The sequence below is a fragment of the Chiroxiphia lanceolata genome, chromosome Z (genome assembly GCF_009829145.1).
Source record: "Chiroxiphia lanceolata isolate bChiLan1 chromosome Z, bChiLan1.pri, whole genome shotgun sequence".
Taxonomy (NCBI): domain Eukaryota; kingdom Metazoa; phylum Chordata; class Aves; order Passeriformes; family Pipridae; genus Chiroxiphia; species Chiroxiphia lanceolata.
This window is the reverse complement of record NC_045671.1, coordinates 7651466-7678444: the sequence shown is the minus strand read 5'-3', so window position 1 is coordinate 7678444 and position 26979 is coordinate 7651466. Positions and strand designations below refer to the sequence as shown.

The 26979-nt window shown below is 51.7% G+C and overlaps 1 protein-coding gene across 1 annotated transcript in view; it reads left to right on the top strand.

Annotated features, from left to right (window-relative positions):
- The window catches only part of NOL6 (nucleolar protein 6), a 28550-nt gene extending 1854 nt beyond the window's left edge, over positions 1-26696 (top strand). The window contains exons 2-27 of the mRNA XM_032675541.1: positions 249-634; positions 715-918; positions 2293-2409; positions 2674-2853; positions 3127-3295; positions 4007-4141; positions 4285-4448; positions 4930-5050; positions 5399-5457; positions 5621-5722; positions 6211-6326; positions 6732-6909; positions 7299-7421; positions 7558-7706; positions 8458-8533; positions 10160-10300; positions 10598-10715; positions 10935-11089; positions 11325-11488; positions 11911-12063; positions 13228-13325; positions 14274-14398; positions 14546-14635; positions 16692-16889; positions 24719-24820; positions 26070-26696. Of these exons, the coding sequence (XP_032531432.1) occupies positions 249-634; positions 715-918; positions 2293-2409; positions 2674-2853; positions 3127-3295; positions 4007-4141; positions 4285-4448; positions 4930-5050; positions 5399-5457; positions 5621-5722; positions 6211-6326; positions 6732-6909; positions 7299-7421; positions 7558-7706; positions 8458-8533; positions 10160-10300; positions 10598-10715; positions 10935-11089; positions 11325-11488; positions 11911-12063; positions 13228-13325; positions 14274-14398; positions 14546-14635; positions 16692-16889; positions 24719-24820; positions 26070-26219 (3773 nt within the window). The 3' untranslated portion in view covers positions 26220-26696. The remainder of the gene's footprint in view (positions 1-248; positions 635-714; positions 919-2292; positions 2410-2673; positions 2854-3126; positions 3296-4006; positions 4142-4284; positions 4449-4929; positions 5051-5398; positions 5458-5620; positions 5723-6210; positions 6327-6731; positions 6910-7298; positions 7422-7557; positions 7707-8457; positions 8534-10159; positions 10301-10597; positions 10716-10934; positions 11090-11324; positions 11489-11910; positions 12064-13227; positions 13326-14273; positions 14399-14545; positions 14636-16691; positions 16890-24718; positions 24821-26069) is intronic.
- Positions 26697-26979: the final 283 nt, after the last annotated feature.

Sequence of the window (26979 nt, the reverse complement as noted above, 5' to 3'; positions counted from 1 at the left end):
TTCCAGCTATCCAGGACTTTCCTGGCTCCCGGTGCCCTTTCCAGCTATCCAGGAGGACTTTCCTGGCTCCCGGTGCCCTTTCCGGCTATCCAGGAGGACTTTCCTGGCTCCCGGTGCCCTTTCCAGCTATCCAGGACTTTCCTGGCTCCCGGTGCCCTTTCCGGCTATCCAGGACTTTCCTGACTCCCGGTGCCCTTTCCGGCTATCCAGGACTTTCCTGACTCCCGGTGCCCTTTCCGGCTATCCAGGACTTTCCTGGCTCCCAGTGGCCGCTCCTGCCGGCCAGGCCGGCTCGGGCTCTCGGCAGTTCACGGCCAGGATGTCCACCCCGATTAATCACCAAGTGCCACAGCGCGGCTCCGCGCTCGCCCCTCCGTGCCGCCGCAAGAGCCGCAGTTCTGGGGCGAAAGTCGGCGATTTCGGCGCTCCCGCCGCCGTCGCGGCGGAAGCGAAGCGCGCAGACCCGCCCCCTCCGTGGGCGGGGCCGAGGGGGGCGGGCACGCGGGCGGCGCGGCCAATAGAAAGCCTCTCCGGCGTCGCGCGGGGCCAATGGGGAGCGGGTCTCGGCGGCTGCCGGGGCGCGCGCGCTGCCGCACGTGGCGACGGGGACCTCACGTGGGCGGCGGCCATGGCGGTGAGAGGCGGCGGGGTCGGGCGGGGGGGATCGGGCGGCGGGGCCGAGCCGAGCCGTGATGTGCTGTGTTCTCCCCACAGGGCTCTCCGGAGGCAGCGGAGGAGGCGGCGGCGCAGGGCCCGCAGCCCCCGGCGCGGGGCGGGAAGCGGGCGGCCCCCGCACCCGGGGACCCGCAGCCGGCCAAGCTGAGCCGCGCCGAGCTCTACAAGCCGCCGACCAGCGAGGAGCTGAGCCAGCTGAAGGAGACGGAGGATCTGTTCCACTCCAGCCTGCTCCGCCTGCAGGTCAGCCCGCGGGTGGGCGCCGCGCTCTGCCTGTCTGGGGGGACTCCACCGGGACCCTGGACCCGGAGCTTCCCAGGAACCGCCTGGGGAAGAGGCCGCTGAGCCCTCCTGGCCTGCTCAGTCCGGGCGGCGGCCGCTGCTCTGCAGCAGCTGCGCATGGGGCGGACACAGAGGGCACAGGCTTTTTCACTGTAGGTCCTGTTAGCATCCCACGCCAGGACCTATGCTTCTTTTACAGTGTTAAAATTGAGCTTCTCCGACACAAAGCTGCGGTTCGGTAAAAGCAGGACCGTTGCGTCCCTCGTTCCGATGATCTGTTGCTTACCGAGATGAGGAGGTTACATGGTCAGCTGTACCCAGCTGCTGTCTTTAACCGGCTTCGGGATGGGACAGGACGATGTTTCTTATGTCCTGGGAGAGGAAGCCGTCTGTGTTTGGGGGAGGTCAATTGTTGACTAGATCACAGAACCATAGAAGAGTTTGGGTTGAACGGATCTTAAAGATCATCTTGTTCCAACACCTTGCCATGGGCAGGGACACCTTCCGCTAGACCAGGTTGATCAGAGCCCCATTCAGCCTGGCTTTGAACACTTCCAGGGATTCGGCATTCACACGTTTTCTGGGCAACCTGTGCCAGGGCCTCACAGGGAAGATTTTTTTCCTAATTTTTAATCTAAACCTATTCTCTTTCAGTTTAAAGCCATCTCCCCTTGTCCTGTCACTACATGCTCTTGTAGAAACTCTCTTTCCAGCTCTCTTGTAGCCCTCTCATCCACCAGCACTCTCAAGTCCTTTTTGGCAGGACTGCTCTTGATCTGTTGATTCCCCAGCCTGGATTGATACCAGGGGTTGCCTTGACCCAGGTGCAGCACCTTGCACTTGCCTTAAAGCACATGAGATTCCCATGGGCCCACTTGAGCTTGTCCAGTTCCCTGTGGATGGCATCCCATCCTTCAGATGGTTGTAACATTGGTGATTTTTATGAGGAACAGCTTTGATCTTCTGGCTACTTGCTGGTGTTGGTGGCAGGGTCTCTAGGGGTTGGTTTGTGGTGAGAACCTGCATGGTTGTTTTGTACTGATTCTCTTGTCATACAAGAAACCTTCCTGAGAACTATGCCTGTGTGAATTACATTGGGTTTTTTTGCCTGGTCCTTGGTGGGATAGTTGATTGCAATCCAGCACTTCATAGAAGATGGCAGGAACTGATCGTGCTGCCAGCTTCAGGCAGGGTTTGTGGAGAAGTTTTGGTGTGTTCACCAGCTCACCTGCTACCCTCTGCACCAGGATCATGGTTGGTGCTCGAGGACAAGGTAAAGGGCAGGAGCAGTTCCAGTGTTGCAGCTGCCTTTGAGAGTCCCCTTTCCCCCTACAGATTGAAGAGCTTCTGAAGGAGGTGACATTGAAGGAGACGAAGAAGAAGAAGATTGATACCTTCCTCCATGAAATTAACAACCTGCTGAGCGCCCTCCCAGAGACCACAGAAACTGAAGTATGTTCCAGAGGGATGGAGGAGGTGTCGAGATCCCTGTATGGAGCAGGCTCTGGTGTTGCTGTGCAAGCAGAGATCCTCATGGACCGTCTCCCTTAGGGGCTAAAAAAATAGTACTTTGTTTTATCTTAGAGGGGAAAGGGAGAAACTGTCTGTAAGCCCTGGGTGCAGTGTCCTGCAGCTGTGTGGGGAGAGGGGTCTCAGTCCCTGCACATCTGCTCTTGGTTGTGCTTAGAGCATTCCATGTGTCCTGTCTGTTCCCAGCTCACTGACCAGGCCTGGCTTTCCAAGGATGTGAAGGTCCCGTTCCTGCAGGTGCCGTTCAGTGTGAAGGGGAGGTTCCACTTTGTGCCCCCAGCCGAGCTGAAGGTGGTGGGCAGTTACCTGCTGGGCACCTGCGTTAAGCCGGAGATCAATGTGGACGTGGCAGTGATCATGCCCCGGGTGAGTCTGGCTGTGCCAGCTCCTGAATGGCCTGGAGCCTGGCTGGGCCCTGTCCCCTCCTGTCCTCCGTGACCCCTACCCTGCCCTCTCCATTCCTCAGTGAAGTTACAGCATCTGGATGTGCAGTGTGGTGACTTCCACGAGGAGCCGGGGGGTGCAGTCTGACCACTTGCTCTGTCGGGGCCAGGGAGAGGTGTGGGTGGTGTGGTGCTTCAGGCTGAACTGGGCTCTGCAGACAGGTGAGGTGGGATTGCCCCATCCTTCTCTTCCCAGGAAATCTTCCAGGACAAAGATAATCTGAATCAACGCTACCACCGGAAGAGAGCTCTGTACCTGTCCCACATCGCCCAGCATTTCTCCAAGGAGAAGCTCTTTGGCAGTGTGAAGTTTGCCTACATGAACAGCAACCATCTGAAACCCATCCTGCTCCTGAGACCTCAAGGTAGCACTTGAGCTTTGCTCTCGTGGGGGGTGTGAGTTGGGTACTGGTGTTGGGTGGAGGGTGGTAGTCTCATGCCACATAACAGGCCCTGCGGAGGGAGGTCACTGGGGCTGCTGTCATGGTTGGTGATAGATTTTGGATACTTCCCAGTTGTTTTCTCCCTTCACCCAGAGCCTGGACCTCAAGGTCTTCTTCCCCTGCCAGTCCCTCTGCATCTTGCCTGGGCTCCCCAGCTTTGCTGGCTGGCCCACCGTGTGGATACTTCAAGGAGTAAACAAAGTAGATCCTACAAAACATGTCTATGTCTAGCTCTATCCTTTCTTTCCCATCCCTGCTCCCCACTATCCTCCTGCCTTCCCCAGGGACCTGTGTGCAGCCTGGCTCTTCCCTGACGGGATGATGTGGAATGTTTCCACAGCCCCCAGGAGATAGTGGGTTGGGGTCTGGGACGGGTGTGGCATGAGGAGACCAGGGCAGGCAGGAGAGTGCTGGGATACTAAGCTGGCCAGTGGGGAGAAAGATGGGACTTGGACAGAAACAGTGTGACCTCAGGGTTATTGGCCCTGGGATGTGGTTACTCTCTGCTCGGAGATGATTTCTGCTGCTGCGGAAGGAGCTTTTTACTTTACCCAAGCTGGGGGTCCTCACTATGTTCTCAAGTTAGTCTCTGACATCTGTTCCTCCTGCTAACCTACCCTCTGGTGCTTACAGGCAAGGATGAGAAGATGGTTACTGTCCGACTCCATGCCTGTCCTGATGTGGGTCTCTTCAAACCCAGCCGCTTCCATCCCAGCAAGAACAATGTCCGCACCGCCTGGTTCATGGAGCAGAGCACTCCCAAAGAAGGTAGGGCCCGGCACTGGGGGAGAAGGAGGCTGTTGCCTCAGGCAGAGACTGCACCCAATGCCTACAGGTGGGTTCACCGCAGCCCTTGTCTGCGAGCAGGAGGTTCGTGATTGTGTCCAACGTGCTGTCATCTCCCCGTACAGGAACCCCTGAGCCCCCGACCCCTCATTACAACAACTCCATCCTCTGTGACACAGTGATGCTCTCCCACCTGCAGTTCTTGTCTAATGCAGCCACTGACTTCCCAGGCATGAAGGATGGCCTGGCCCTCCTCAAAGTTTGGCTGAACCAGCGGCAGCTCAGCAAGGTATGTCCTGTGCCAAGGTAAGCCCTGCTTACCTGGCTAACTTGCCTTTGCCCTGCTGTCCTTCCCAGGGTGAAAAGGTGGTGGTTTGGTCCTGATGGATGGGGTGGTGGGCTTGTGGCTCTGCTTTGAGCTGTGTTAGGTTTCACAGAGCTCCATCCTAACCTGTGCTTTGCATTGAGTTTGTGGTACCAGACAATCATGCTTCTTTGAGATCTGTGGAATAATACAGTGGGGTTTTGGATTGTGAGTTTTTTTTTGTAATGCATCCCATTTCCCAAGAACTTTGAGGTGTTGCCTTCCTGTAAGGGGATCCGTATGTTCATTGTACAGTGCTTTGCCTCGATGTCTTCCTGGCAGGGCTGGGGCTTAGGGCCTACTCTCCTGGTGGTGACAGAGGCCAGAAGCTGTGATGTAGGTGGCCTCTGGGCTCTCTCATGGTGCCTTGTTGAGCTCTTGTTGACTCAGTCTTCTGTTTTCACAGGGCCTGGGGTGCTTCAGTGGCTTCTTGGTCTCCATGCTGGTTGCTTACCTGCTGATGAAACGCAAGATCGTCAAGATGATGAGTGGGTACCAGGTGTTGAGGAGTGCTCTGCAATTCCTGGGTGAGTTTCCAGGGTGCCTCTCTGAGCAAGGAAAGCCCGGTGTCAGCAGTCTCTGCACAAAGCCTGAACACAGTGGGGGAAGAGGCAAAGAGGCAATTGTGGCTTTTCTCTCTCTAATACTGAGACTCTGTGGGTGGGATGGACAGGACAGAATAAGTCAGCCGGTTGGGGCGGGATGGTGCAGCTTGCAGAGGGGTGGGTAGGTCCCATCACAAGGTGGATTCTGGCATTGCATTGTAGCACTGTTAAATGTGAAACCATGGAAGTACTGGCACATAACTGTGCCACTGTCACCAGTGAGGGAGATGTGGATCGTGGTGTGACTTGTTCCTTCCTGTCTGCCCACAGCCACCACTGACTTGAGCGTGACAGGGATCAGTCTAGCGAAGGATGCGGATCCCTCCTTGGTAAGTGACCCTCTGTGGGGGGTCTCCTGCCTGTGCCTGGCTGTACTGCCAGTGCTCCTTGGGCAGGGACGTGCCTGTCACAGGGATGTCAGACAGCAGCAGTGTTGGGGTGTCTTGGTGTCTGTGCTGTGCTGTAGCACTAAGGACCATTTTGCTCTTCCAGCCTGCCCTAGATGACTTCCACCAGGCATTTGAAGTGGTCTTTGTGGATCCCTCTGGGCTGGTGAACCTCTGTGCTGATATGACTGCCAGCAAATACCACCAGGTACCGAGCGGATTGTGGTGGCGCCCTGAGATGCTGTCTTAGGAGTGAGCTGAAGCAGGCAGAGAGTGATTAGATGTCTTGGAGGAGGACAGAGGACCTGGGGAGGAGATTCAGTGTTGCTTTTGAAGCTTTTAACATCTCCAGCTCTGAAGCTTGGAAGTGAATTTTAAGACTTAGATGTAGTGCTGCCTTATCTGTCTTGCTTGAATGATGGAGGAAAGTTGTTTTCCTCTTTGTGGGCACCTTTGGGTGAAGCCAAGCAGCTGTTTAGCAGATGTAACTTTTTTGGAGGAGAAAAAACCACCTTGATGTCAGGGGTATCAAGGTTGTTGGTCACTTGGCTTCATGCTGAGGACCAAGGCTGTCTGAGATCAGGGCGTGCTGGTGGCCATGGTTGATGGAGGAGCATTGGTGATCACTGCTGGAGGGATTTGCTTCACTTTTCCCTTCCCATTCATACTCTTGCACTGTCTTATCTCCTTGCTTAGGTCCAGTTTGAAGCCAGATGCTCCATGGAAATTTTGGATGACCGGATGGTGGATGGCTTTCAGGCACTGCTCATGACTCCGAAGCCCATGCTCAGAGCCTTTGACCACATCTTCCAGTGAGTCTTGCTGTGCTGGTGAGGTGATGCTGAGGGACCCTGTTCAGAGAGGAGTGGGCTGTTTCTGGCTTTGGACTGGGTTAGGTTTGAGCCTACCTGGTGGGAGGTGGCCCTGCTAAGCTCTGAGACAGACACTGATGCCTCTTGCACTTGGCTGTTCTGCTTTTACTGTCTAGATAGCCTCCCAGGAAGGGGGGCAGTGCTTTAGCCTTTGGGAATGTTGACTGTCCCAAGGACCCAAGCATCACCTGTGGTGCATCCTGAGATGCAAAAGGGCATTCTTTTAGCCCTCATCCTGGGCCAGGACCCTCAGCTCCCCACTTTATCTATCTTCTAACATGTCTATCTCTCTCAGAAAGGATGTGGTGACAGAGGTAGGTGACCAGGTTCTCCTCTTCTTTGTAGCCTGAAGCATGTCTCCAAGCTGCAGGGTACCTGCAAGAAGATGCAGCTGCTGAATGATCTGATGGATCGGGGTGGGAACTACGTGGCTGCAGCCCTGCCCTTCATTGTCTCACTGCTGGCACGTGGTCTGTCCAAGAGAGCACTGCTTGTGGCTCACTCCTTGCCCCAGATCCCTGAGGTAATTCAGCTTGGCAATGACACTGCATCCTTTGCAACACATGGAGTCTTGTGTGTCTCTTGTGGCAGCCCAGGAGGGGGATCCTTGCTCACTGGGAAAGGAGACAGGCCTGTACCTTTTGTAGGGAATACAGGACCTGGAGCTCTGCACCAGGGTGTGGGGTGCAGCTGAATGGCTTGATCTGGGCAAAATTCCTGGCCCAGTAATGTGGCAGGGTGAAAAAACTTTTTTTATATATCAGGGAGACCTGTTAGGCTTTCCCTGTCTGTGCTTGTCCAGGTGCCTGGGAGCATGTAGCAGGAGGTTCATCTAACAACCCAGTATCCTGGTAGCTGCTGGTCCATCAACCTCATCTCTCCTTCTGCTTCATGTTCCCCATTTTCCCACAGTGGTCAATTGATGCTGAGCCCCCAAAACACAAGGATGTTGGGTCCCTGACGTTTGGGCTCCTGTTTGTTCCCGAGTTTGCTGCCAGCACACTGGAGAAGGGACCACAGGCTGATCACCCCGAGGTGAGGGGAGCCCTGCTTGTGCCAGACGGGGTGGAGTAGAGCTGGTGCTGTACTGTTGCACATGGCTGCGGGGCTGGTTGATGGTCATGGGAGTGACTTGTGTCCTTGGCCTGGCTTGCACAATGTCCCCCTGCAGGCCCTGGAGTTCCGGACCTTCTGGGGAGAGAAGTCAGAGCTGCGGCGGTTCCAGGATGGCAGCATCTGTGAGGCCGTGGTGTGGGAGGCCAGCACTGCCTACCAGAAACGCCTCATTCCTGAGCAGATTGTCAGGCACCTGCTGAAGCTGTAAGTTGCACTGAGCAGCAGCTGAGGCCTGGGGACCTGCAGCTCTGTGTGGATCACTGCTGCTCTCCTGGCTTGTGTCATGTCCCTGGTAACCCCCTTGTCAGCTTCGTGCTTTGGGGGATGTTGTGGGTAATTTTGGCTTTGTGAAACCTGGAAGTTGTTTCAGTTGTCCTGATGCTGGGAGCTGCCTCCCAGGAGCAGGTGGAGTGGACAGGCATTACCTCTGCTTGAAGATCATGCTAAAGGCAAGGAGGCTGCATGGTCCTACCCTTACATGCAGGTGGGATGATGGAACACTGATTGTCAGAGCTGGAAGAGAAGCTGTCTGGACCTTGCAGGACATTTCATGAAATCCTCTGAGCCTTTCTAGTGGTTCACAAAGTTGGGTCTACCTATGGCATTGGAAAGCCTCCCTGTAGTTTATACTGTCAGCCAAAAATGAGACCCTCTTGCAGAAAATGAAGGAGTTACCTGTGCCTCTTTGTCCTGACTTGAGGATGAGTCTTGTGAGGAAAGGCTACAGGTTGTTGGCTTTGGCTTTGAATCCTGTGAAGCTGCACAAGTGGCTGGGCCGCTTTGGGTAGATGACTTGGGCATGGGAGGAACGCACAGAGATTGGGCTTCTCACCAGGACCTTCCTTTGTAAAGGGATTTCTCATCCTTGGACTGACCCATACCTGTGTAGCATACAGTATCAGGATGAATAGGTTGACATGTCATAACTAATGCTCTGTTGTCTTCTTCCACATAGCCATGCGGACATTCCCGAATCCTCTATCTGCTATGCAGGAGCCCTGCTGGAATCTGTGATCAGGACTGGGCAAAAGGTATGGTTGCTCCCCCAAATGGGGCTGGGGCTTTCTCCAGGAAGGGCAGTAAGGGGAGGGCTGTAGGGAGGTCATTTTGGTGGCCCCCGAGGCAGCTGGGTGGTTCCCAAGAGAATGTAATGAGGCTAAGGAAAATTCCTGCCTGTGGCTGCTTTGGTTAGGAGCATGGTGCTCTCCTTGGATCTGCCAAGTCTTTCATGGCAGCTGAGATACAGCTGGTGAAATCCTCTTGCTTTGGCATCCCCCACACCTCATTTTTCCCTACAAGCTTCCCACTGTCCTACCCTCTGCTCGTTTGCCCTCTGTCCACATGTCTGAGGATATACTGCTGTCCCACAGTGCTCTTCTGGCTGCACCTTTAAGGTCCTGTATCCTTCAGGACATGGACCATGCAACTCTGTGCCTTCATCCCTTAGGTCCAGGTGGGAAACCTAGGAAAAGGATCCTTTCTATCAAGGAGCAAAGTGCTAGATCATGCTGCAGCTGAATGTGCAGCTGAAACAAAGAAGCTTCACTTTCAGACAGAAAAGATGCATTTTGGAGTCTGGGAAATGCCCCCCTCCCCACTTCTGGTCACCAGGTTGTAAAATTAAAGCCTGGAGATGAGCCATGAGCACTTTGACACCACTTAGTTGGTGTCACTTTTATAAAACAAGCTCTTTACCTTGTTGTTGGATGGAGAAAGAAATAGTTTCCTTTCCCCTTTTTAAGATCAAAGGGGAACAAGTTTTGTGGAAAGAATCTCCTGTGCCAGGGACCAGTTGTGGTCTGGGCAGAGTGGCATGTCAGATTTGGGATGAGATGCTGGTTTTCACAGCCTGTTGTGTGGTGAGGTGGGGAGATCCATATGTTGTGTGTCTCTTCCAGCAGATGAAGGAAATCCCTTGCAGCCCTGCGGCCAGGAGGGGATTTGTCGTTCGTGGCACACCCTGCAGAGGGTGCTGCTGATCTGCTGGAGAGCCCAGGCTGCACCTGAGCTGGTGCTTTGGTGTCAGTGATGTTTCCTCCCTGTGCAGGCCCCTCTGCTGTGCTTTGGGGAGATGGAAGCAGCAAGGGCAGAAGCAATTTTCCTTTCAGTGCTTCTCATCTGCCCTCCCCAGGGCATCCTGTGATGCTCTGGATATTTTCTGTCCTTGCTTTTGCCATGCTTCAGAGCTTCGCCTTGGCTGAGGATGTAGTGGGTGCAGTTTTCTGTTAAATGCTGCATCTGTTCGCACCATGGTAGCTGGTGGGGAGACAGTAGCAGAGCTCTCACCTAGCTGGTATGTGTTCTCTTTACTCCCAGATCAGTCTTGGTGTCTCCTTTCCTAGGGTGATTGCTGGCAGTATAGCTCTTGGTGCTGCCTTAGTGTCTTGCAAAAGAAATAATTTTACTTACCACTGGAAACGCAGCCTCTAGGATGCCTGTGCCTGCTAGAGGAGCCACAGACACCCTTGCCCTTGTCTTCCCTCTCTCTCTTACCTCCCAGTTTTGCTGAGAGCCCTCAGCAGCAGCTACTCCCTGGGGTGGCAGTGCTGGCTCCTCAGAGCGTGGCTGCCATGCCGCTCCCTCCCATGAGGGAGGTGAGGTGGGTGGGTATGCGGGAGTGAGAGCAGTGGATGCAAAGGCTCCCTGTGTGTCCACAGGCATCGGGGATGGGCGAGGAGGCCATGGTCAGTGTCGTCTGCTCCTACGACGACCTGAGCCGCAAGCTCTGGAACCTGAAGGAGCTGCCGCTGACGGTGACGGCTGTTCAGGGTGTCCACCCAGCCCTCCGGTACACAGATGTGAGTGTCCTGGGCTGTGGCCGGGTGTGGGGGTCTGCACGGAGCTGAGGGTGTGCCCTGGGGTGGGGGAGGACCCACAGAATTAGTCACTCTCTGGTTCTGTGGCTCCTGAGAGCCCCTGGGGCAATGTGGTGCCTCTTCTTTGCTGTTCTGCCCGTTGGGCCAGCTGTGCACAAGCTGACTAAAGCCTCTGTGCTGGAGGGCTTTGCTGGGGTGGGAGGTTGGAGTGAGGGGATGCACACTGCCCTGAGATTTCTGCTCCCTGTTCTCAGTTGCTGGGTGGCTGTTCTCTTTCAGGTCTTCCCTCCCGTTCCCATGAAGCCGATTTATTCCTTCCATAACCTAATCAGAATCAAGCACTTGCTGCTTCCTTCGAAAGAGAAGCCCTGCCCAGCCTACATAACCCCTTTGAAGAGTAAGTGGGGAGAGATGTGAGTGGGAGATGACTTGGTGGGGGGAAGTGGAGGCAAGCAGCAATACTGGCTCTGTTATTGCTGCAGTGGAGTGCTGTAGGCAGAAGCAAAGCCCTGACTTCTCCTGCTCTCCTGCTGTAATCCCTAGTTCTGGACACCCCTATCCAACACCTGATTTCTGTGTGGGACTCACTGACCTCCTGCTATCCCTTTGCCCCCAGTCATATGCCACATGGAAGGCAGTGGCCAGTGGCCACAGGACAAGGAAGCCATTAAGCGTATCAAGGCAGCTTTCCACCTCCAACTGGCTGAGCTCCTCCGTCAGCAGCACCAACTGCTTTGCAGACCTGCAGCCACCCACACCGATGTGTACAAGGTAGGAGGCAACCAGGACCTTCCCCAGACCTGATATTACTGAGGAGGCAGGCGGGGGGGCTGTGGCAGCGGTCCCACTGGACAAAACCAGGATTTGGATGGTGGACCTAGGATAGAGTGTGGTGAGATGGCACTGATGTCAGGATGCTGCTGTTGCATCTCTGAGGGGCAGCATAACACATAGCATCCTGCTTATGTTACCACCAAGCCTGACTTCAGCTTGTGTCCCATCTCAGGATGGCTACGTTTTCCGTCTCCAAGTAGCCTACCACCGGGAGCCCCTGATCCTGAAGGAAGTGGTCACCCCGGAAGGGTTGTTGAAGTACCAGGACACGGAGGAATCTCGTCAGCTGGAGTGGGAGACGTTGCATTTGCCTTATCTAACCAGCTCTCTGCATGGGTAGGTGAGGCAGAAGGTTGCCTGAGGGGTCAGGATGTGAGATGGGGCTGGAGGCCATTGTGGAGGTGCTCTTGGATGCTGGAGGGTGTTGGTGGGTAGAGGAGCTTACTGTGGGAAGCGGCCCTTAGCCCACTTCATGGGAGGCTCTTTGGGAGGGTGAAGGGATGAATGTGGGTTTGGGTGGCACCAGTTGTCACCCTGAGGTCATTGGTACGGGGAGACAAGTATCAAAGAGCAGCATGGTTAGGCAGCATTTTCCCTTTGTTCCCGTCAATGCCTGTAGAAAGTGACCTGTGCTTGTAATGCTGTGTACGTGTTCCTGTCATATTTTTGCCCCTCACTTCTTCCTTGCCGAATGCCAGAGGGCAGCTGTGGGTCCTGGGGTGTGTGGGTTGAGCAGTGGCTTGTCTCCCTCCTTGCAGGCTCCAGCAGCAGCACCCTGTCTATGGCAGCACCTCCCGGCTGGCCAAGCGCTGGGTCAGTGCTCAGCTCCTGAGCGACAACATCTCTGAGGAGTGTGTGGACCTTCTTGTGGCATTTCTCTTCCTCCACCCAGCCCCTTTCACACCACCCAGGTGAGGATGAGGAACCCAGGCTGGCCTGACGGGGATTTAGTGCCTTTTTCCTTACATGAGATGGGGGACAGATGGGATACTGCCAGAACATGAGTTGTTGGGAGGGTTCACATCAGGCAGCATGAGGCCCCTGTGCTGCCAAAATGCTGTCCCAAGCCCTTTTGGGAATGGCTGCTAGAGGAGATGGAGATGCTTGGCATTGCAGGACTATGGCTTCCCCTGCCCTTTGGACTGTGGAGAAAGGAGGGAAGCAGGTAGGGATGGGAGTGAGTGTCCTTGTGTCCTCTTGGTGCTGGTGCCACAACTGCAGGGTGTCTTTTGCCTTCTGGAGGACTGGTGAGGCCCCTCGTTCTGGGGGTGATGGCCAGGAGAAGCAGGGTAGGGGCTGCGTTGTGGCTACCAGCATGTTGGGGTTCCTGAGTTCCCCAGGAAGGATGTTATGGTGGTGCCGGTGGCTCCAGCCTCCCTCCTGGAGAAGACTTCCAAGGGAAGGATGACGGGTCGACCACTGAAAGCTCAGTGGAGCAGTGTGTTGGTAAATAAGCCAATTGCTTGCTGGCCCCTGGCAGATAGATGTTAGAGGGCCCAGAGGAAGTGAAATGAAGTTAAAGGAAATGTTTTTGTTCTGTACAGAGTCAAAAGGTTATTCTGCCCTGCACTCCGGGTCCAGTTTCCTTTCCCAAAGTAGCAGGAGTAACAGTCTGATGCCTAGAGTGCTTTCCTGTCTCCTAAAATAGCAGGAACCCCATCTTCCCAGCTGCCTGGCTTCATGCACGTGTTGTATTGCTGGGGAAAAGGTGCAGTGGGAACTTGGCTGGTGTTCAGACCTGCACCAGAGATGGGAGCAACCCTTTCTCCACCTCCTTCTTGTTCCAGACCCAGGAGTCTGGATGGGGAGGGCATCAGGAGGTGGGGCAACCTGGGGGCAGTATTTTACTTTGTACTTGTCTCTTTTCCTTGGGGAGAGAGGAACAATGGGAAAAGGCTTTCCCTGGGGATTTGGAGAAGGGAAAGTGTCTCAAACTTGTCCTGGACTTCTCTTTCCTACCACAGTCATCCCTTCTTGGGCTGCATGTGGGCTGGGCATTCAGTACCCCCAAGTGCAGCCCTTCTTGCTGCCAGGAGAGCAAATGCCAGTGTTGAACTGTTTTGTCCTGCCTGCAGCTCTCCCCAGGTGGGGTTCTTGCGCTTCCTCAACTTGCTGGCAACCTTTGACTGGAAAAACAACCCTCTGATTGTCAACATAAACACTGGCCTCACAGGTGAGCAGGAAAGAGGTAGGAGAGCTGCAACATGAAGGTCTTGAGCCCTCCTTAGTCAGTGCCTGGCTCCAGGGATCTTGGATACAGGGAGGTATCACAGCTTCTTCTGTGAGCAAAGAGATTTTCCACTCTTCCTCCTGTCCTGTCATGCTCAACTTGGCTACAGGCTGGGTTTGGTTGTAGTGTGGGGTTTCTTTTTCCCTTGCCTGCCTTTGAAGAAGTGGGTCTCAGTGATGATGCTCTTTTGTTTCTGGTCTTGTTGAAATCTGTGGCAAGCCTGGGTGCTATTGGATGTGGTGTTGCCTTTGAAGCCCTGTGTTCCTGCCCTCTTGTGTTTTGATCATCTTTTGAATACATGCCATCTTTCCCCAGGAGCCAGCAGAAACCATGGGATTGTCTTGGCTCTGCATAGTTGTGGGGTGGGGGAGATAGCTACACATGGCTTTTAAAGCTGATTTATAAAAGAAGGTAAGGCTGCTTGGGAAAGAATTGGGTTTTGAAAACTGATACTTTCCAAAGCACTCTCCAGCTTTTTTCCAGTGAGCTAAAGAGCTATTTTTTCCTCTACATGAGGGGAAATAAAAACCAAAAGATAGAACCCTCGGAGTTTGGGTACAAACTCTGTCATGAGCTTATAACATGAGTTGCCAGCCTGTGTCAGTCCCAGTACCTGCCATGTCTGAGTGCACCAGCTTGGGTTTAGAGCTCAGGTCCATCTAGAGCTGTCTCCTGGCTCCAGAACTTCCCACAGGCAAGTGCCAAGGGAAGTGTGAGAGTGGAGCAAGCCCAAGGTGAAGGAGCTCTGGTTGCATATGGACTGTGAGATCAGAGGGCAGGAGAGGATAAAGCCTGTGGTACTGCCCTTCCCTGGGCTGCAGTAGATGGGCAAGGAGGCCGGAGGGCTGTGGATGGGGCAGAGCATCTCACCCCCCTGCCTGCCCTCTCCAGACACTGACTGCACAGAGATCAAGAACAAGTTTGTGGCTGCTCGCTCTCGCCTCCCTGTCATGTTCATTGCCACCCCCAAGGACCAGTGGAGCTCCATGTGGACCCAGGACCGACCCTCGGCACAGGTGAGCCGGGCCCTTCGTCCAGCCCTGTGGGCAGTTTCCTGCTCCTGGTGTTGGAGCAGCCTGGTCCTGGCAGCCCTGTGAGTGGGCAGAGCCCCTGCTACATTCAGGACTGCAGAGTTTCACCCTCTGGCTTTCTTCCCTCCCCAGATCCTGCAGCGCCTTGTCGTGCTCGCCTCAGAGTCTCTCCGTGCCCTGGAGGAGCAGCTCATGGACCCACTCAACAGCCAGGATGTGAAGGTAACCCCCTGGGGCACAAGCACAAGGGTTTTCAGGATCTGGCAAAGCATACTGGTCTTTGATGGTGATCACTGAGATGTGTTGGGAGGATTCAGGCTGTGGCTGCGCGGTTGCCCTGAGATGAAAAGCCTCAAGGATAGGAGGATGGAGCCTGGTGCCCTGCTCTGCCACCCTGCTTCTCGGGGACCCAGCTGTGCATAGCAACTTGGGGTGACTAGGACACATTTATTTTGTATTCTCTGGTTTTCCTGGGACATGAGCAAACCCACAATGTTCCTGGCCAGATCAGTCATGTGTTCATGGCCGGATCAAATGGTTCCTGTGGAAGACTTTTGGTGTAGTTGGCAAATCTGGTTTGTGTGCTTGAGTCCAGCCAGGCTCAGGGTGTTGGAGGTTTTGGCAGGACACCAACAGGCACTTTAGGAAGATGTTGTTTTGCTTTGAGTGGAGGAGCAAGGCCATAAGTAGTTTAACCCTCTGCAGTTTCTCAGTGATTTTAAGTGTGTTGAAACATCCATTACTGAAATGGACCTGAGAGATGTAGACATATTTATTTGCCCTTTGAAAGGAGATACATGTGTTTTGAAGGGTAACTTGTTGGTGTACCAATTAGTGACCCAGGCAACTGAAGCTCAAAGGACTAAAAACAGTGGTTAAATATGACATTTGGAAAAAACCAAACCAAAATAAAAAAACAGCACACATATAGTGGATTTTTTTCTGCTTATGCAATATAAAAAGGATTTACTGACACTACTTTCAGTTCTGCTGCATTTTCCACTGAAAGTATTAAGTGAGAATCTACTTGAGGCAGTAGGAGTGTGTTACAGAGCTATGAAGGAATGAGATGTGTCCAGTGTGCTGCAGTCACAGTGCCGACCCAAAACTGAAAATCAAGAGGTACACTGTGAGCTTGGGATGGTGAGCTTCTAAAATGAGCTGTCACCTGTCCATAGCAGCCTTCCAACACCTTGACTTGGCCTCCTTGGGCCTCCTGCTGTCTCCCTTCCTCTTGGCTGCTGCAGTGGAAACTGTTCCCATTGCCAGGCTATTGATCTGGTCCATGCCTGTGATGCTCCTTAGGGATAAACATAAGATGTTGTTTCCAGAGCTAGTAATCTATTTGTAAGCAAAGCTTGGGACAGGGAGGAGAGAAAAGCCTTTCTAGTTTTGGAATTGGTTCCTCTACCCGTGTACTTAAGAGGGTGCTCCAAGTTGCCTTCCTGTTTTTGCTTTTGGGTCAGATGGGGATGTGGCCACTCTCATGCAGATGCAGACATGGGTTTATGAGCTGTTTCTTTGCTCCCAGGGGATATGCAGTAAGACATGGACTTTATCACCTGGGTGGGAAAGGGGGACTGTGTGGACTAGACCTGAGAGTCAGTGCTGGTCACTGATATTCTTCATGTGTGTTCTCCCCAGCCTGACTTTAAACCAGCTCTGAGCAGTGGGTTTTCTGCCAGTGCCAAGTTGAGCAGTGTCCCACGCCTCTGTTCATGTCTCTGCATCATTTGTTCCACAAAAATGTACACATAGTTTTAAGTTTTTTCCATTTTAATACAGCTGTATCCACAGCTAGATCCTGCCTGTCCAAATATTTATGCGTCTGGGATTGCTCCCCTCCATTAATGGGGCTTGCTCTCACCCTCTGTCTGCTTAATTAAAGATGCTACTGCCCTCTGGGGCAAATGGTGTTGGACAGATGGGACCATCCCTTTATTGCACAGTTCCTCATGTCCCCTGGGTGTTGTTTGGCTCTTGTTGGCTTCTTGACTCCGCTCTTCATTCTGGGACTCTGCCATGTGCAGTGCAGTTACCTGTTTCAGCTCACCTGTCTGTCCCTCTCTCAACTGCCCAACACAGTGCCATGTGCTCAGGTGGGCTTCCTGGGGTCTGTGGCAAACTTCTAACATTAATCTCACAGAAGCTGTGTCTTTGGTTTACTGCTTTCTAAGGAGAGGGGCATAAAATGCAGGCAAGGACTAGGGAAACCTCTCTCATCTCTCCTGCTCACCTGTGTCCTACTTTGAGTGGCACTGTTCGTTTCTCCTTGCAGATGGTCTTCCGCCCTCCTTTGGACTTCTACGATGTCCTAATCCACCTGAATCCAAAACAGATTCCTCGGCATCTGGAGAACGTGGACCGGCCACCAAAATCCTTTTCCCGTGGTGTGGTGAAGAACAGCACTGCCTTGAATATCCTCTTTCCTGTGGTGGATTATGACCCTGTGCAGTGCTACCTCCGGGAGCTGAGAGTAAGCAGGGCCAGCGGGGGAGGCTCCTGCCTGGGGGGAAGCTGCCTTCTGGCATTCAGCTTGCCTGCCACTGCAGGACATGGTTGGTGACACCTTTAGGTATTTTGTGTGGGATGGTCATTGCTTCCTCAGCGGAAGAATGCACCACCCTTTCCATGGAAATGGGAGTGCTCCTGATGTGAGAGTGAGCTCAGATACAAAGCACCCGGAACTTTTGCTGAAGAATATTGTATTTCAGCACAAAGATACCTTTGTGCAGCCATCTGTCTCCAGTCAGTTAATTGACTTTTCATAGCTTCTTGCACCAACTGGTGTGCATGATGGGCAGTAGCCAAACGTATTTTCTGGGGAAATGTGCAGGTATCCATGACATGGTACCAGTAGGCTTCCTGCTGTTAGGCCAATGGTTGTGTGAGCCAGAAGGGCTCAATATTGGTCACAGAATGGTTTCTCTGTGTCTGACTACCTGCATGATGACAGAGGAAGTTGGTAGTTGGGTATGTGGAGAACATCAGTATCCAAAGTCATGGACCTTGTTCTTTCCCACCGTGTGACCAAGCCAAAGCCTTGGCAGTCTGGGGAGATATGCAGGGTGCTAGGTGACAGCATCCATGTGGGATCTGGACAGACAGTGCTTTGCAGATGTGCAGCATCTGCAGCTTTGGCCCTTCCCAGCTTCAGATGTAGTAAATGTTAGTGTGCAGAGAGGTGGGGCTCTTATGAAAACCTGCCTTGATTTTCAAGTGCCATCATCCCTTACTCACAGAAGTCTGTGGGCAGTGTCAGAACTGTCAGTGTAGGAATCATAGGCTGTCTTTGGCAGGAAAGGTGCTGTGGAGGTCTCTGGCCCTGTTCCCCACTCAGGGCAGAGCCAGCTTTCACGGGCTGCACTGAGCACAGACCTGTTGAATGACTGCTGTCTCCAGGGATGGAGATTTCCCACCTCCCTGTCCCAGTGCTTGGCCACCATTGTGAATGTTGCCTGAATTGAAACTCCAGTTTTGGGCTGCAAGATTCTGGGCTCTTTCAGTTCAAGCTCCCCTTTCACCTTAACCAGGTAAGCTTAGGAGGTGGGCAAGGAAAACTTGCAAGGGTGTCTTTGAAGGTTTCTTCATCCTGGGCACAGCCCTGTTACCTCCCAAACTCAGTGCCAGCTGCATTGCACGATAACCTGTGCCCATAGGAATCTGCTGTGGGCTCAGTAGAGCTACCAGGTCTAGCAAGGTGCAACCTCAGTCCTCCTGTCACCCACAGCAGGTTTGGACAGTCTTGGGTGGTGAGGAAGTGAGAGACGGGTGCATGAAAGACCTCTTGAAATTGAGAAAGACCTCAAAATTGTCCCACAATTTCCCTGCAAGTAGCACTGCTGCTTTGGCTGGAAGGACATTGGGGTGAGAAGATGTCCAGTGTTCTCCTGCTTTTGAGAAGGAAGATGGACCTGGAGGTCCTGCAGACAGTTTGCAGAGAGCACTGGGGGATTTCTTGGGGTCTGGGATATGCCAGGAGGTGGAGAAGCATCCTGCACAAGAGTTTTAAAAGGGAGCAGGAAGCAGATTTGGAACTGTTCGCTATTTCACTTTCTTTCCTGGTGTCTTGATCTGAGGAGTCGATACATCAAGACCAGCCCCCCTCTTTTAATCCATAAATGATGAAGGTTTGACCTTCTGCCATGAAACCTCAGCCAAGGGGTATAGATGTGGGTAGGAAATGCAATTTCTTAAGCCTGAAATCCTTCTCCACACGGTGCTGGAAGTGGGTTCTAGAGCTGAACAGAGCCTTTCAGCAGCTGTCAAGGTGCTGGTGATGCCTGTATACATGGAGCTGGAGCCTCTGTGTCTCTGAAGGGGTCAGGGCTAAGCAATCTCATGGAAACTTGGCAGAAGGATGACGGCCTGCTTGAAGGAAATCACGGCTGGAGGCTGTTGGGAGAGCAGGCCCTTTGGGGAGCCTGTTAACTGCTTGCAGCAGGTCTGGCTGTAGATGAGGCAGTCAATTAGGAAACTCATAGGGGTGTGTTGAAGTTTATAGGATGGTTTTATGCTTCTAGACAAGTTGGTGTCAGTAAATAGCTCTGGAACTGAAAGGTGTAGAAGAGACTTCCCTGGAAAGCAGCTTTCATTATCCTTTAGGCAGTTATGACTTACTTGGACCAGTCAATAGTGACTGAATTTTTACTGCTTGTTTGTTCCAATACGGATAATAATAGATGTGGAATAGAGTATGATTGGGTTAGAAATTACAGCTGTTCCTAAATCCAGTATGCCAACATCCCAGTGAAGAAACATGGATATGAGCAAAAGTCATGTTGCCTTGTTAGAAGCAATGTTTATTCACTTGGTGTCTCTTGTTTTTTGAGCTGAGGGTGCTTAGGAGGGAACAGAGCAGAAACTGGTCACAACTTTCTCTCAGGAGTGAGCTATGGGGTAGAGAGCCCGAAATCTGCTTCAGCATCCCTGTCTAGGGGGCTTTTCCATGTCTTGAAGGCTCTTAGATAGATATGGCTTTGTTCCCTTGTGGCCATCATACTGGAGGTATCTTGCAATACCAGTTCCCTTGTCATTCACAGCATCCAGATCAGCAGTGGGCAGACCTGAAGGAGCTGATGAATATCTATTTTTCCAGGCAAACAGGTGTTTCTTCTCCTGGAATAATCACACAGGTGATGCTGCATGTACTGTCAGATAACTTGGCCACATCCACTTGGGCTGGAAAGCCTCGAAAGCTGGTTTTGCACTGCAGGGCCAGCAGCAAGCTGGTGATGTCAGTAGAAGCTGCTCTATCTATCAAAAATCATCTGGCTTTGTGTCTCAGTGTACTGATGTTGTTCCTTAAAGGCAAGACCTTTTCATCGACTTTGGCTCTGCTTGGTAGCCTCTCCATACCCGAGTATTTCTCCTTCCCTGGCTTTTGCTGCTCCTCCTTGTCCTGCAGGCTAGGATCCCTGGGGATGATCCAAATGCAGCAAGAAGTTGGTGCCAAAAAGGAGTGTGGTGACAGCAGTGAATCCTTGAGAGATTTTGGATGAGAAGGCAGTTGGACGCAGCACTGACTGGCTTTGACTCAGAATAATTTGCTCTCTCTTAAATAGCACAAACCACAGAACTGAGCAACAGGGCTGTAGCTGTGGCTGACAGTGCAGCCCTGGTGGGTTTACAGCAATGAAGAGAGACATCTGTCACACAGATGCTGTGGGATTTTGTGTTCTGTGAGCAGAAAGGAAACATTGCCCTTTACTGAGCTTTACACATGAAATAGGGATTAAATGCCTTAGCATGCGGATTGAGTTGAGAGGGGCAGGGGATAGCTTCTTCCCCAGTGTCCTTAGACCAGTAACCAGAAGATCCACTTCTCTCCCGTCCAGCCTGTTTGTCCCTGTTTTTCTCAAGTCAAAGGAGTTAACAAGGCAGGAGCTGAAGGACTGCTGCATGCCTTCTCCAAGGAGCCTAATCAGAGGAGAAAATAAAGGAGAGTAGATGTTGAGTCCTGACTGCTTTAATTTTTCCTGCTCCAAGGAGATGTGCTGCAGGAACTGGCCTGATTGAGTTGCTCTGGTGCCTGGTAGGCTCGGGGTAGAGATGAAAGGCTGGCTGTGGGATTCAGGCAGCAAATTCTTCAGTTCCAGGACAGATCTGATAGAAAAGGCCTGTTCCGTGAGTCTGTCCAGATAAGAAGGCTTTGCAGACAGACGCTCTTGAGGGAAAGCAGGTGCCAGACATCCCACAGAGAGGGATGCTCCTCCCCGGAGCTTCAGGCCATCACCAGCCTCCTGCGACTTACAGTCCAGAGGACTTCGTCAAACAACTCTGGGTAGGTTCCTGGTGAGGATTCCCCAGCAAGGCTAAGTTAAGTCTCTCAAATGTGTCTCCCATTGAATCTCCATCATGACTGCTGGTCTGTGTCATGGTTGTTGAGCTACAGAACCCCCAGATATTTGCTGAGAATGTGGTGTGGGAAGGCTTGGTCAGTGCAGCTTTTGCTCCAGGGTGGCTTGGGTGTCCTCTGGACTCAAGAGACACCCTAGAGGACACAGGACTTGTGGATATGCTTGCCGTGCCTGTCTGCATGCATTCAGGAGCTCACAAAACCCAAAGGCTCTGGTCACCTCTCAGAGCTGTTCACTCATGGTGGGGAAAATGGGATGAAGCTGCCTGTGCCATGTCCGTCTGTGTGTGTTACGGCTGTTAACAGACCTCACATTTCTTACTGGGTCTTTGGTCTCACCAGGTCACTGATGTGATGGGCTGTGGTTCACTGAGATTTAGGTTTCTTGGGCTGCATATGCCTGAGGAAGACTTTGTGGCAGAGGAGCTGCCCATCTCATATATGTGAGATCTCTTCTTTGTGAATGAGCAGGAAAATATTTCCTGCTTTACTGTAAACATCCTTCCCTTTAGAGCAATGTTTTGCATTTCTTTCACCTTCAGACAAGACCTATCAAGAAGACTTACAGCCCTTTCCTTTCTTCCTCCCATGGTGTAGGAATGTGTATCTTGCTACTGCATGTTAGGAAGGAATTAATGATAGTAAAAATTCTCTGTCTCCTACAATATGTAAGCTGTGGTTATGGGATGTAGCTGGAACTGGTGAAATCTTTTCAGGGCAGTCTGCTTCCCTCCTCTTTTGACTGGCAGGGGTGACTCCTCCTGTGGTGACTCCAGACTGGCAGAGATGAACTGAAAAGACTCTGTGGGCTCTCACAGTGGGGAGGAGACCTTCCTATGTGTGACCCTGGAGGGGCAGAGGTGGCAGGAAATCACCTGCTCCTAGAGCTATAGAGCAGCTGTGTGACCCTTAGCATAGTGCCCAGGGTTGACAGTGCTCCTTGCTCTGTTGGGGTGTGGGGGAAGGTTCTGTCTGTGTCACATAAAGTTGAACGTCAGGGCAGGTCGCTGTAGGATGACAGACCTGAAAGTTTTAACCACAAATGGTAGTTGTTTGCTGGAAGTAAGTATTTTTAATAGGATTTTTTACTGGTAGATTCCTTGCTAAGAGCACTTGAAATGCTCTGAGCACTGAACAAATGTTAATTGATGTATTTGCCATCTCAGCTGCTGTCAAACCAGGAAAAGCTACTGTAGGACACACTATGAGTGCAGAGACCTCCCTAAAAGGCTCTACAGTAGCTATAATGCAATGAGCCTGGTCTGTTGGTAGAAGCAGTGAAAAAAATGGGTGGATAAATGGTAAGATAAAAAAACCCCCTACCCCTAAACAACAATGTAGGTAGTTAACTAGTGATGAGCACTTAGCTCATTGCAAAATCCACGATTCAGATGGAGCTGCTTAATCTGGTAATCCCATTTTAGAACAGGGTATTGTTTTACTTGCTACTTTTCTCCATCCTTTTCATTCCTACAACAAAGATGGTTCCTTAAAGAGCTCGATCTAATCTTCTTTCAAATGCCATATACCCCTTTCCCGGACAATGAGGCTCCTCCAAATTGAAGCACTGAGCTTGCAGGTCCCTGATGTCTCTGTGAGATGGGAACCAGTAGTTGTCGCTGATGGCAAGAGGGTTTTCCCTGGGCATTGAAAGCTGAATTGCAACCAAAGATACAGCAGCTTGAGAAGGGAACAAGGGTTCAAATGCACTCATTGCCTTTTCTCTGTTTTTTTGAAACTTTCCCTTGAAAAAGGTGTTTGCAGGCTCAGACAAGCCCAGTGGCACTGGGCATGGAGCACGGGATGTGGAAAGGAGGGTGAACTGTTTACTCCCCAAGCCTCTGTACAAACCGAAGTGCAGTGACTAATTCACCAGACCCTTTTAATGTTGCAATTTCCCAAGAGCTGAGTGTTCATCTCCACAGCTCAGTGGACCGGCTCGGGGCACTATCACATGGATGATGCTGGGAGCAGCACAAGTGCTGGAATTTTGAATGGGATGCTATCCTTTTCACATCTGCCCTCCGCTCCCAGGCATCTGGGAAAAAACGGTGCTGGATGTCAGGCCAAACAGTGGTTTACTGGGAAATGATCTGAGCCTGGGAGGCTTCCTTTCCTGCAAATGCTCCTGGCTTCTGTCCAGCAAGATGTGTCTTGTAAAAAAATACCTTTCTCGTAAGGAGCACTGTGTGGCATTTGAGACCTCGCCCTGTGGAGTTGCTGAGCTTCTTCAGGTTCTCACATGCTCTGCTCCCCTTTGGTTCAGGAAGTTGCACACTGGTGGCCAGCATGCCTGGAGCTTTACTGCCCTTCCTTGGGCCTTCCCTCCCTCTGCTTTTTGCCCTTTGGCTAAACAAGGAGTCTTCCTTGTTGACTGGGCTCTGAGCTAAACCTGTGCTCTCAGCCTAGAAATGCCAAGGTGGATTGCCTCTTTCTCAATGTATTTTTAGACAGTGGTTTTTCTAGCTAGTTTGGTGAAATAATGCCTTGACCAACCTTGCCCCTGTGAAGAACCCGTGGAATGAGATGAGCTGGCAGTTCTCAGGATCTTTCCAGCTTGATGACCTAATTGTGTTGCCCTCTGTTTGTGAGGGCAGCAGCAGTCCAAACTCAAATCTGTCTCTGAAGGTTGCAGGCACCACCACCGCTCCTTGCTTATCAGGTCTGTATTCTTAAAGTGCCACCTCACTCTTTAGGATCACTGGTAACACCAACCCAGTCCACCTTTTTTTCCTACTGCAGTCCTGGTATGTCCATAGCAGACCCCTTCCAAGCTTGCCTTTGGTGTTGATTTTTTTTTTCATGCGCATCCTCATGAAAACCTCAGGATACAGTGATGCCAGCAAGACTTCTCTTTGTAAAAGCAGGGAAACCAAGGGAAGAGCAGCTTCTTGGCTGTCTGGGTCAGCTGCACTCAAGGTCCATATCTCTAGGTATCAACATGTTGAGTGATGAGCTGTAGGACCAGACTTTTGGGTTTGAAAAGTTGCTTGCACGCAGCATTGTTTCCTTTTGCTGTGATGCTCTTCTGCCTCCTTGCACCTCTGGGAATCCAGCTTGTGTGGGCTTCAGGAAGGCAGACTGGGGTTTACTCATCTCTTTGTGCAAGATCTCTTTTTGGTCTCTGCTGCCCAGCACCACCAAAGGAGATGCTCACTGGCACCGCTGCTGAAACACTGGGGCAAGGAGGACAGATTCCTGCAGTGCCTCCATTGAACTTTTCATCTCTTTGCGCCTCCCAGAACTATGTTACTTAAAATTTCTACTGTTATGTTTCCTTTTTGGATGCTGTGTGCTGCCAGCTCCTGGAGGGTTTATCCTGGGAGAATAAGGAGCTTTGGTACTTTGGTTGCACAGACTGCAGAACTCAAGGTGCTGGAATCCAGTGAAAGGTCCTTGACTGGAGTCTGTCTTTGCTGCCACGTAGTGGAATGTATTCTGGCAGGATTGCCTGCTGGCAGGGCCTCCCTCTTTCTGTCTGATTCACTGTGAAATCTTGGACATAGTTGTTGGACACCAGGAAGGCTCGGTACTGCCAAGTCAAGCTGATGGAAGACCATGGTGAGGGACATTCAGTGGGACATCACTAAGGGGGCCGCTGTCCTAAAGCTGGATGCTGATTTCTGGGTGCTCTTGCTGGCCTGTGGGAGGTGGTGGATCATGTTTCTGTCCTCTGAGACAGCAAGAGGCAGTGGTGAGATCTGCATGCAAAATTTGGAGATAGTGAACTGTATCCATCAGGACTGGGGAAAAAGAGGCAGCAGGAGACACCTAGGACTTGTCCATGGGCTGCCAGTTTCTTTCCTTGTTGGGAATCCACTTGAAAAGTTTCAGTTTTGGTCCTGGCTTGTGTGGAACTACTGTGTCTTCCTATGTAAGGACAGTGAATCAAGGATGGGCTCTGACTCTGGGATGTCCGTCACAACCTGTGCTTGTTTTCTACCCAGGATGCCTTCAGCGATCTTGCCATGTTCTTCTATGACAAGCATGGTGGAGAAGTGATTGCAGTTTTGTGGAAACCTTTGAGCTTTCAGCCTCAGCCTTTTAAGGTGAGTTTTTTTTTTGCTCTACTTTAAGCTTCATATTACCTTTATGCCCTGAAGTTTGAAGGGCTTTTTTTTTTTCTTTTCTGCATTGTAATTGTTTTGCCCAAGTCTCATCAGCCCCAAAGCCCTTTGAGAAACAGAGCTCACAGTTCTGTCCCTTCTTAGAATAGGTGAAACCAAGACAGGGCTGTGTCCACAGTGCCCTCAGTCATCAGCAGATCTGAGAAGGGGACATGGACAAGCCCCAGCACCATGGTCATGGGTCAGAACAGAGCTCTCTGTCTTGGGTGCTGTTTCCTGCTCCCTTCCTGGGAAATGGGTGATGCATCATTTGCCAAAGACATTTGGTGTGTGCAGTAGGCTCTCCCATTCTTGTGGCTTTGGGCATCTTACCCAGAAACACCCGACCCACAAGAAGCTGGGCTGGAATGGCAAGCCTAGGTCCCTACTGCTCAAAGCCTATCGATGCACACAACTGTTTTCCAGCTACACTGTGTGGGCTGGCAGACTGTAGAGCGTTGCTAAGCCAGGCGTGAGGCGTGCTGGAGTGATTCATGCTGCTTTCTATGAAGGAAAGACGCAAAGAAACTGGTTACTCATGGCTCAGAGTTGGCAGCCCAGGCTCTTCTGTCAGTCTATGGGTGATTTATCTCCCCTCTCTTCACGGCCAGAGGGCATTGGCCATTGAGCCAGGCTGCTGTTGTGAAACTTAGTTATTCACAGTGGTGAAACAGAGGAGATGCTTGCACTGAGCTGAGTGTGGCTTGATTAAACCATGAGGGTTTTGCTTTTCCCTCTGGTGGAGCCAAAGATCTCTTCTCACTTGAAGTCTTGACACCCACCAAAGAGCAAAGCAGAGCCCAGGCAACTCTTACTCAGTTTTATGCTGTGGCCCCTTTTGCACACCCTGTGTGCTCTGCTTACACAGGCTCTGCCATGCATCTGCACACTCTTCCCATCTCCTCCGTGCCCCTGGCCATTACTTGGCTTCCTCACTCCATGCAATCTTTGGACTGTGACGCCAGGGTAAGCCCTAAAAAGGGATGGAAGGGTCACTCTTGCACTTTGGTAGTTCTAATAATGAGCACTGATGGTGTTGGGAAGTGAAACTTGGGGAATTCGGTGCAGTGGAGTAGCAGGGTTTGGATGTGACAAGGCAAGAGAGGAATTCTCTTATTTGGGGCTGGCAGAGGTTGCAAAGCAACTCTGAGCAGGTGCTCCCATTTGTGCAATATTTATGTGTGTCCCACAGGTCTCCAGCATGAAAGGAAGGAAGGTGACAACCCTGAACAACGAGCTGGTCTGTGTTCCCAACGTGGAAGCAATTCTGGAGGACTTTGAGGTTTTGGGAGAAGGCCTGGTCAAAAGTGTGGAAGCTCGTACAGAGAAATGGACTATCTAAGACCACTGAGACGTGTCAGAATGGCCTGTTCTGAAGCAGTTTGTTCACTCTGGGACTGTTCCTTTTCATAAATCAGTCCCAGACAAGGCTTTTAGCTTTCTAAATCCCAGAACTGTTTTACTCTATTTATCTTTATATGCCTTGTTCACGAAAAGCAATGGGACCTGTTATTGTTTTTGAGAATATAAATACCTTTTTATTTTGAAGAAGATATGAAGATGGGATAAAGTTTTTGAAAGTGTCCCTGTTTCTTTGTAGGAATCTAAGCTGTGTTCACATGAAAATGTCAGGGTCTGAAAATTATGGCAGAGGTGTGCAGTGGGAAGGCAGTTTCCTAGTTTGGTTGGGAATTTACTGCAGGTGCTGTTATTGTAGTGGTTAGCAAAACCAAAGAAACACAGTTGCTCCATAATGACCAGGTTATTCCTTTCTACTGAACCACAGCGAGAAATTCTAATTAAAATGCTTTTTCTTTACCATGATGGTGTTCGAACATCAGCACAAGTTCCCCAGGGAGATGGTAGAGTCTCTGTACTTGGAGATACTCAAAACCCAACTGGACATGATCCTGGGCAGACTCCTCTAGGTGACCCTACGGTGAGCAGAGATGTTGGGTTATATCTCTAATGTGAAATGATCACTGGGACTCCTGATGGGGGAAGAGAGCAAATGGACTTTCCCCATCCCCTCCTCTGGTGGAGGCAGCACACGTGTTCCAACAACAGACTTCATGACAGCAGATATTGCAGACACCAAAAAC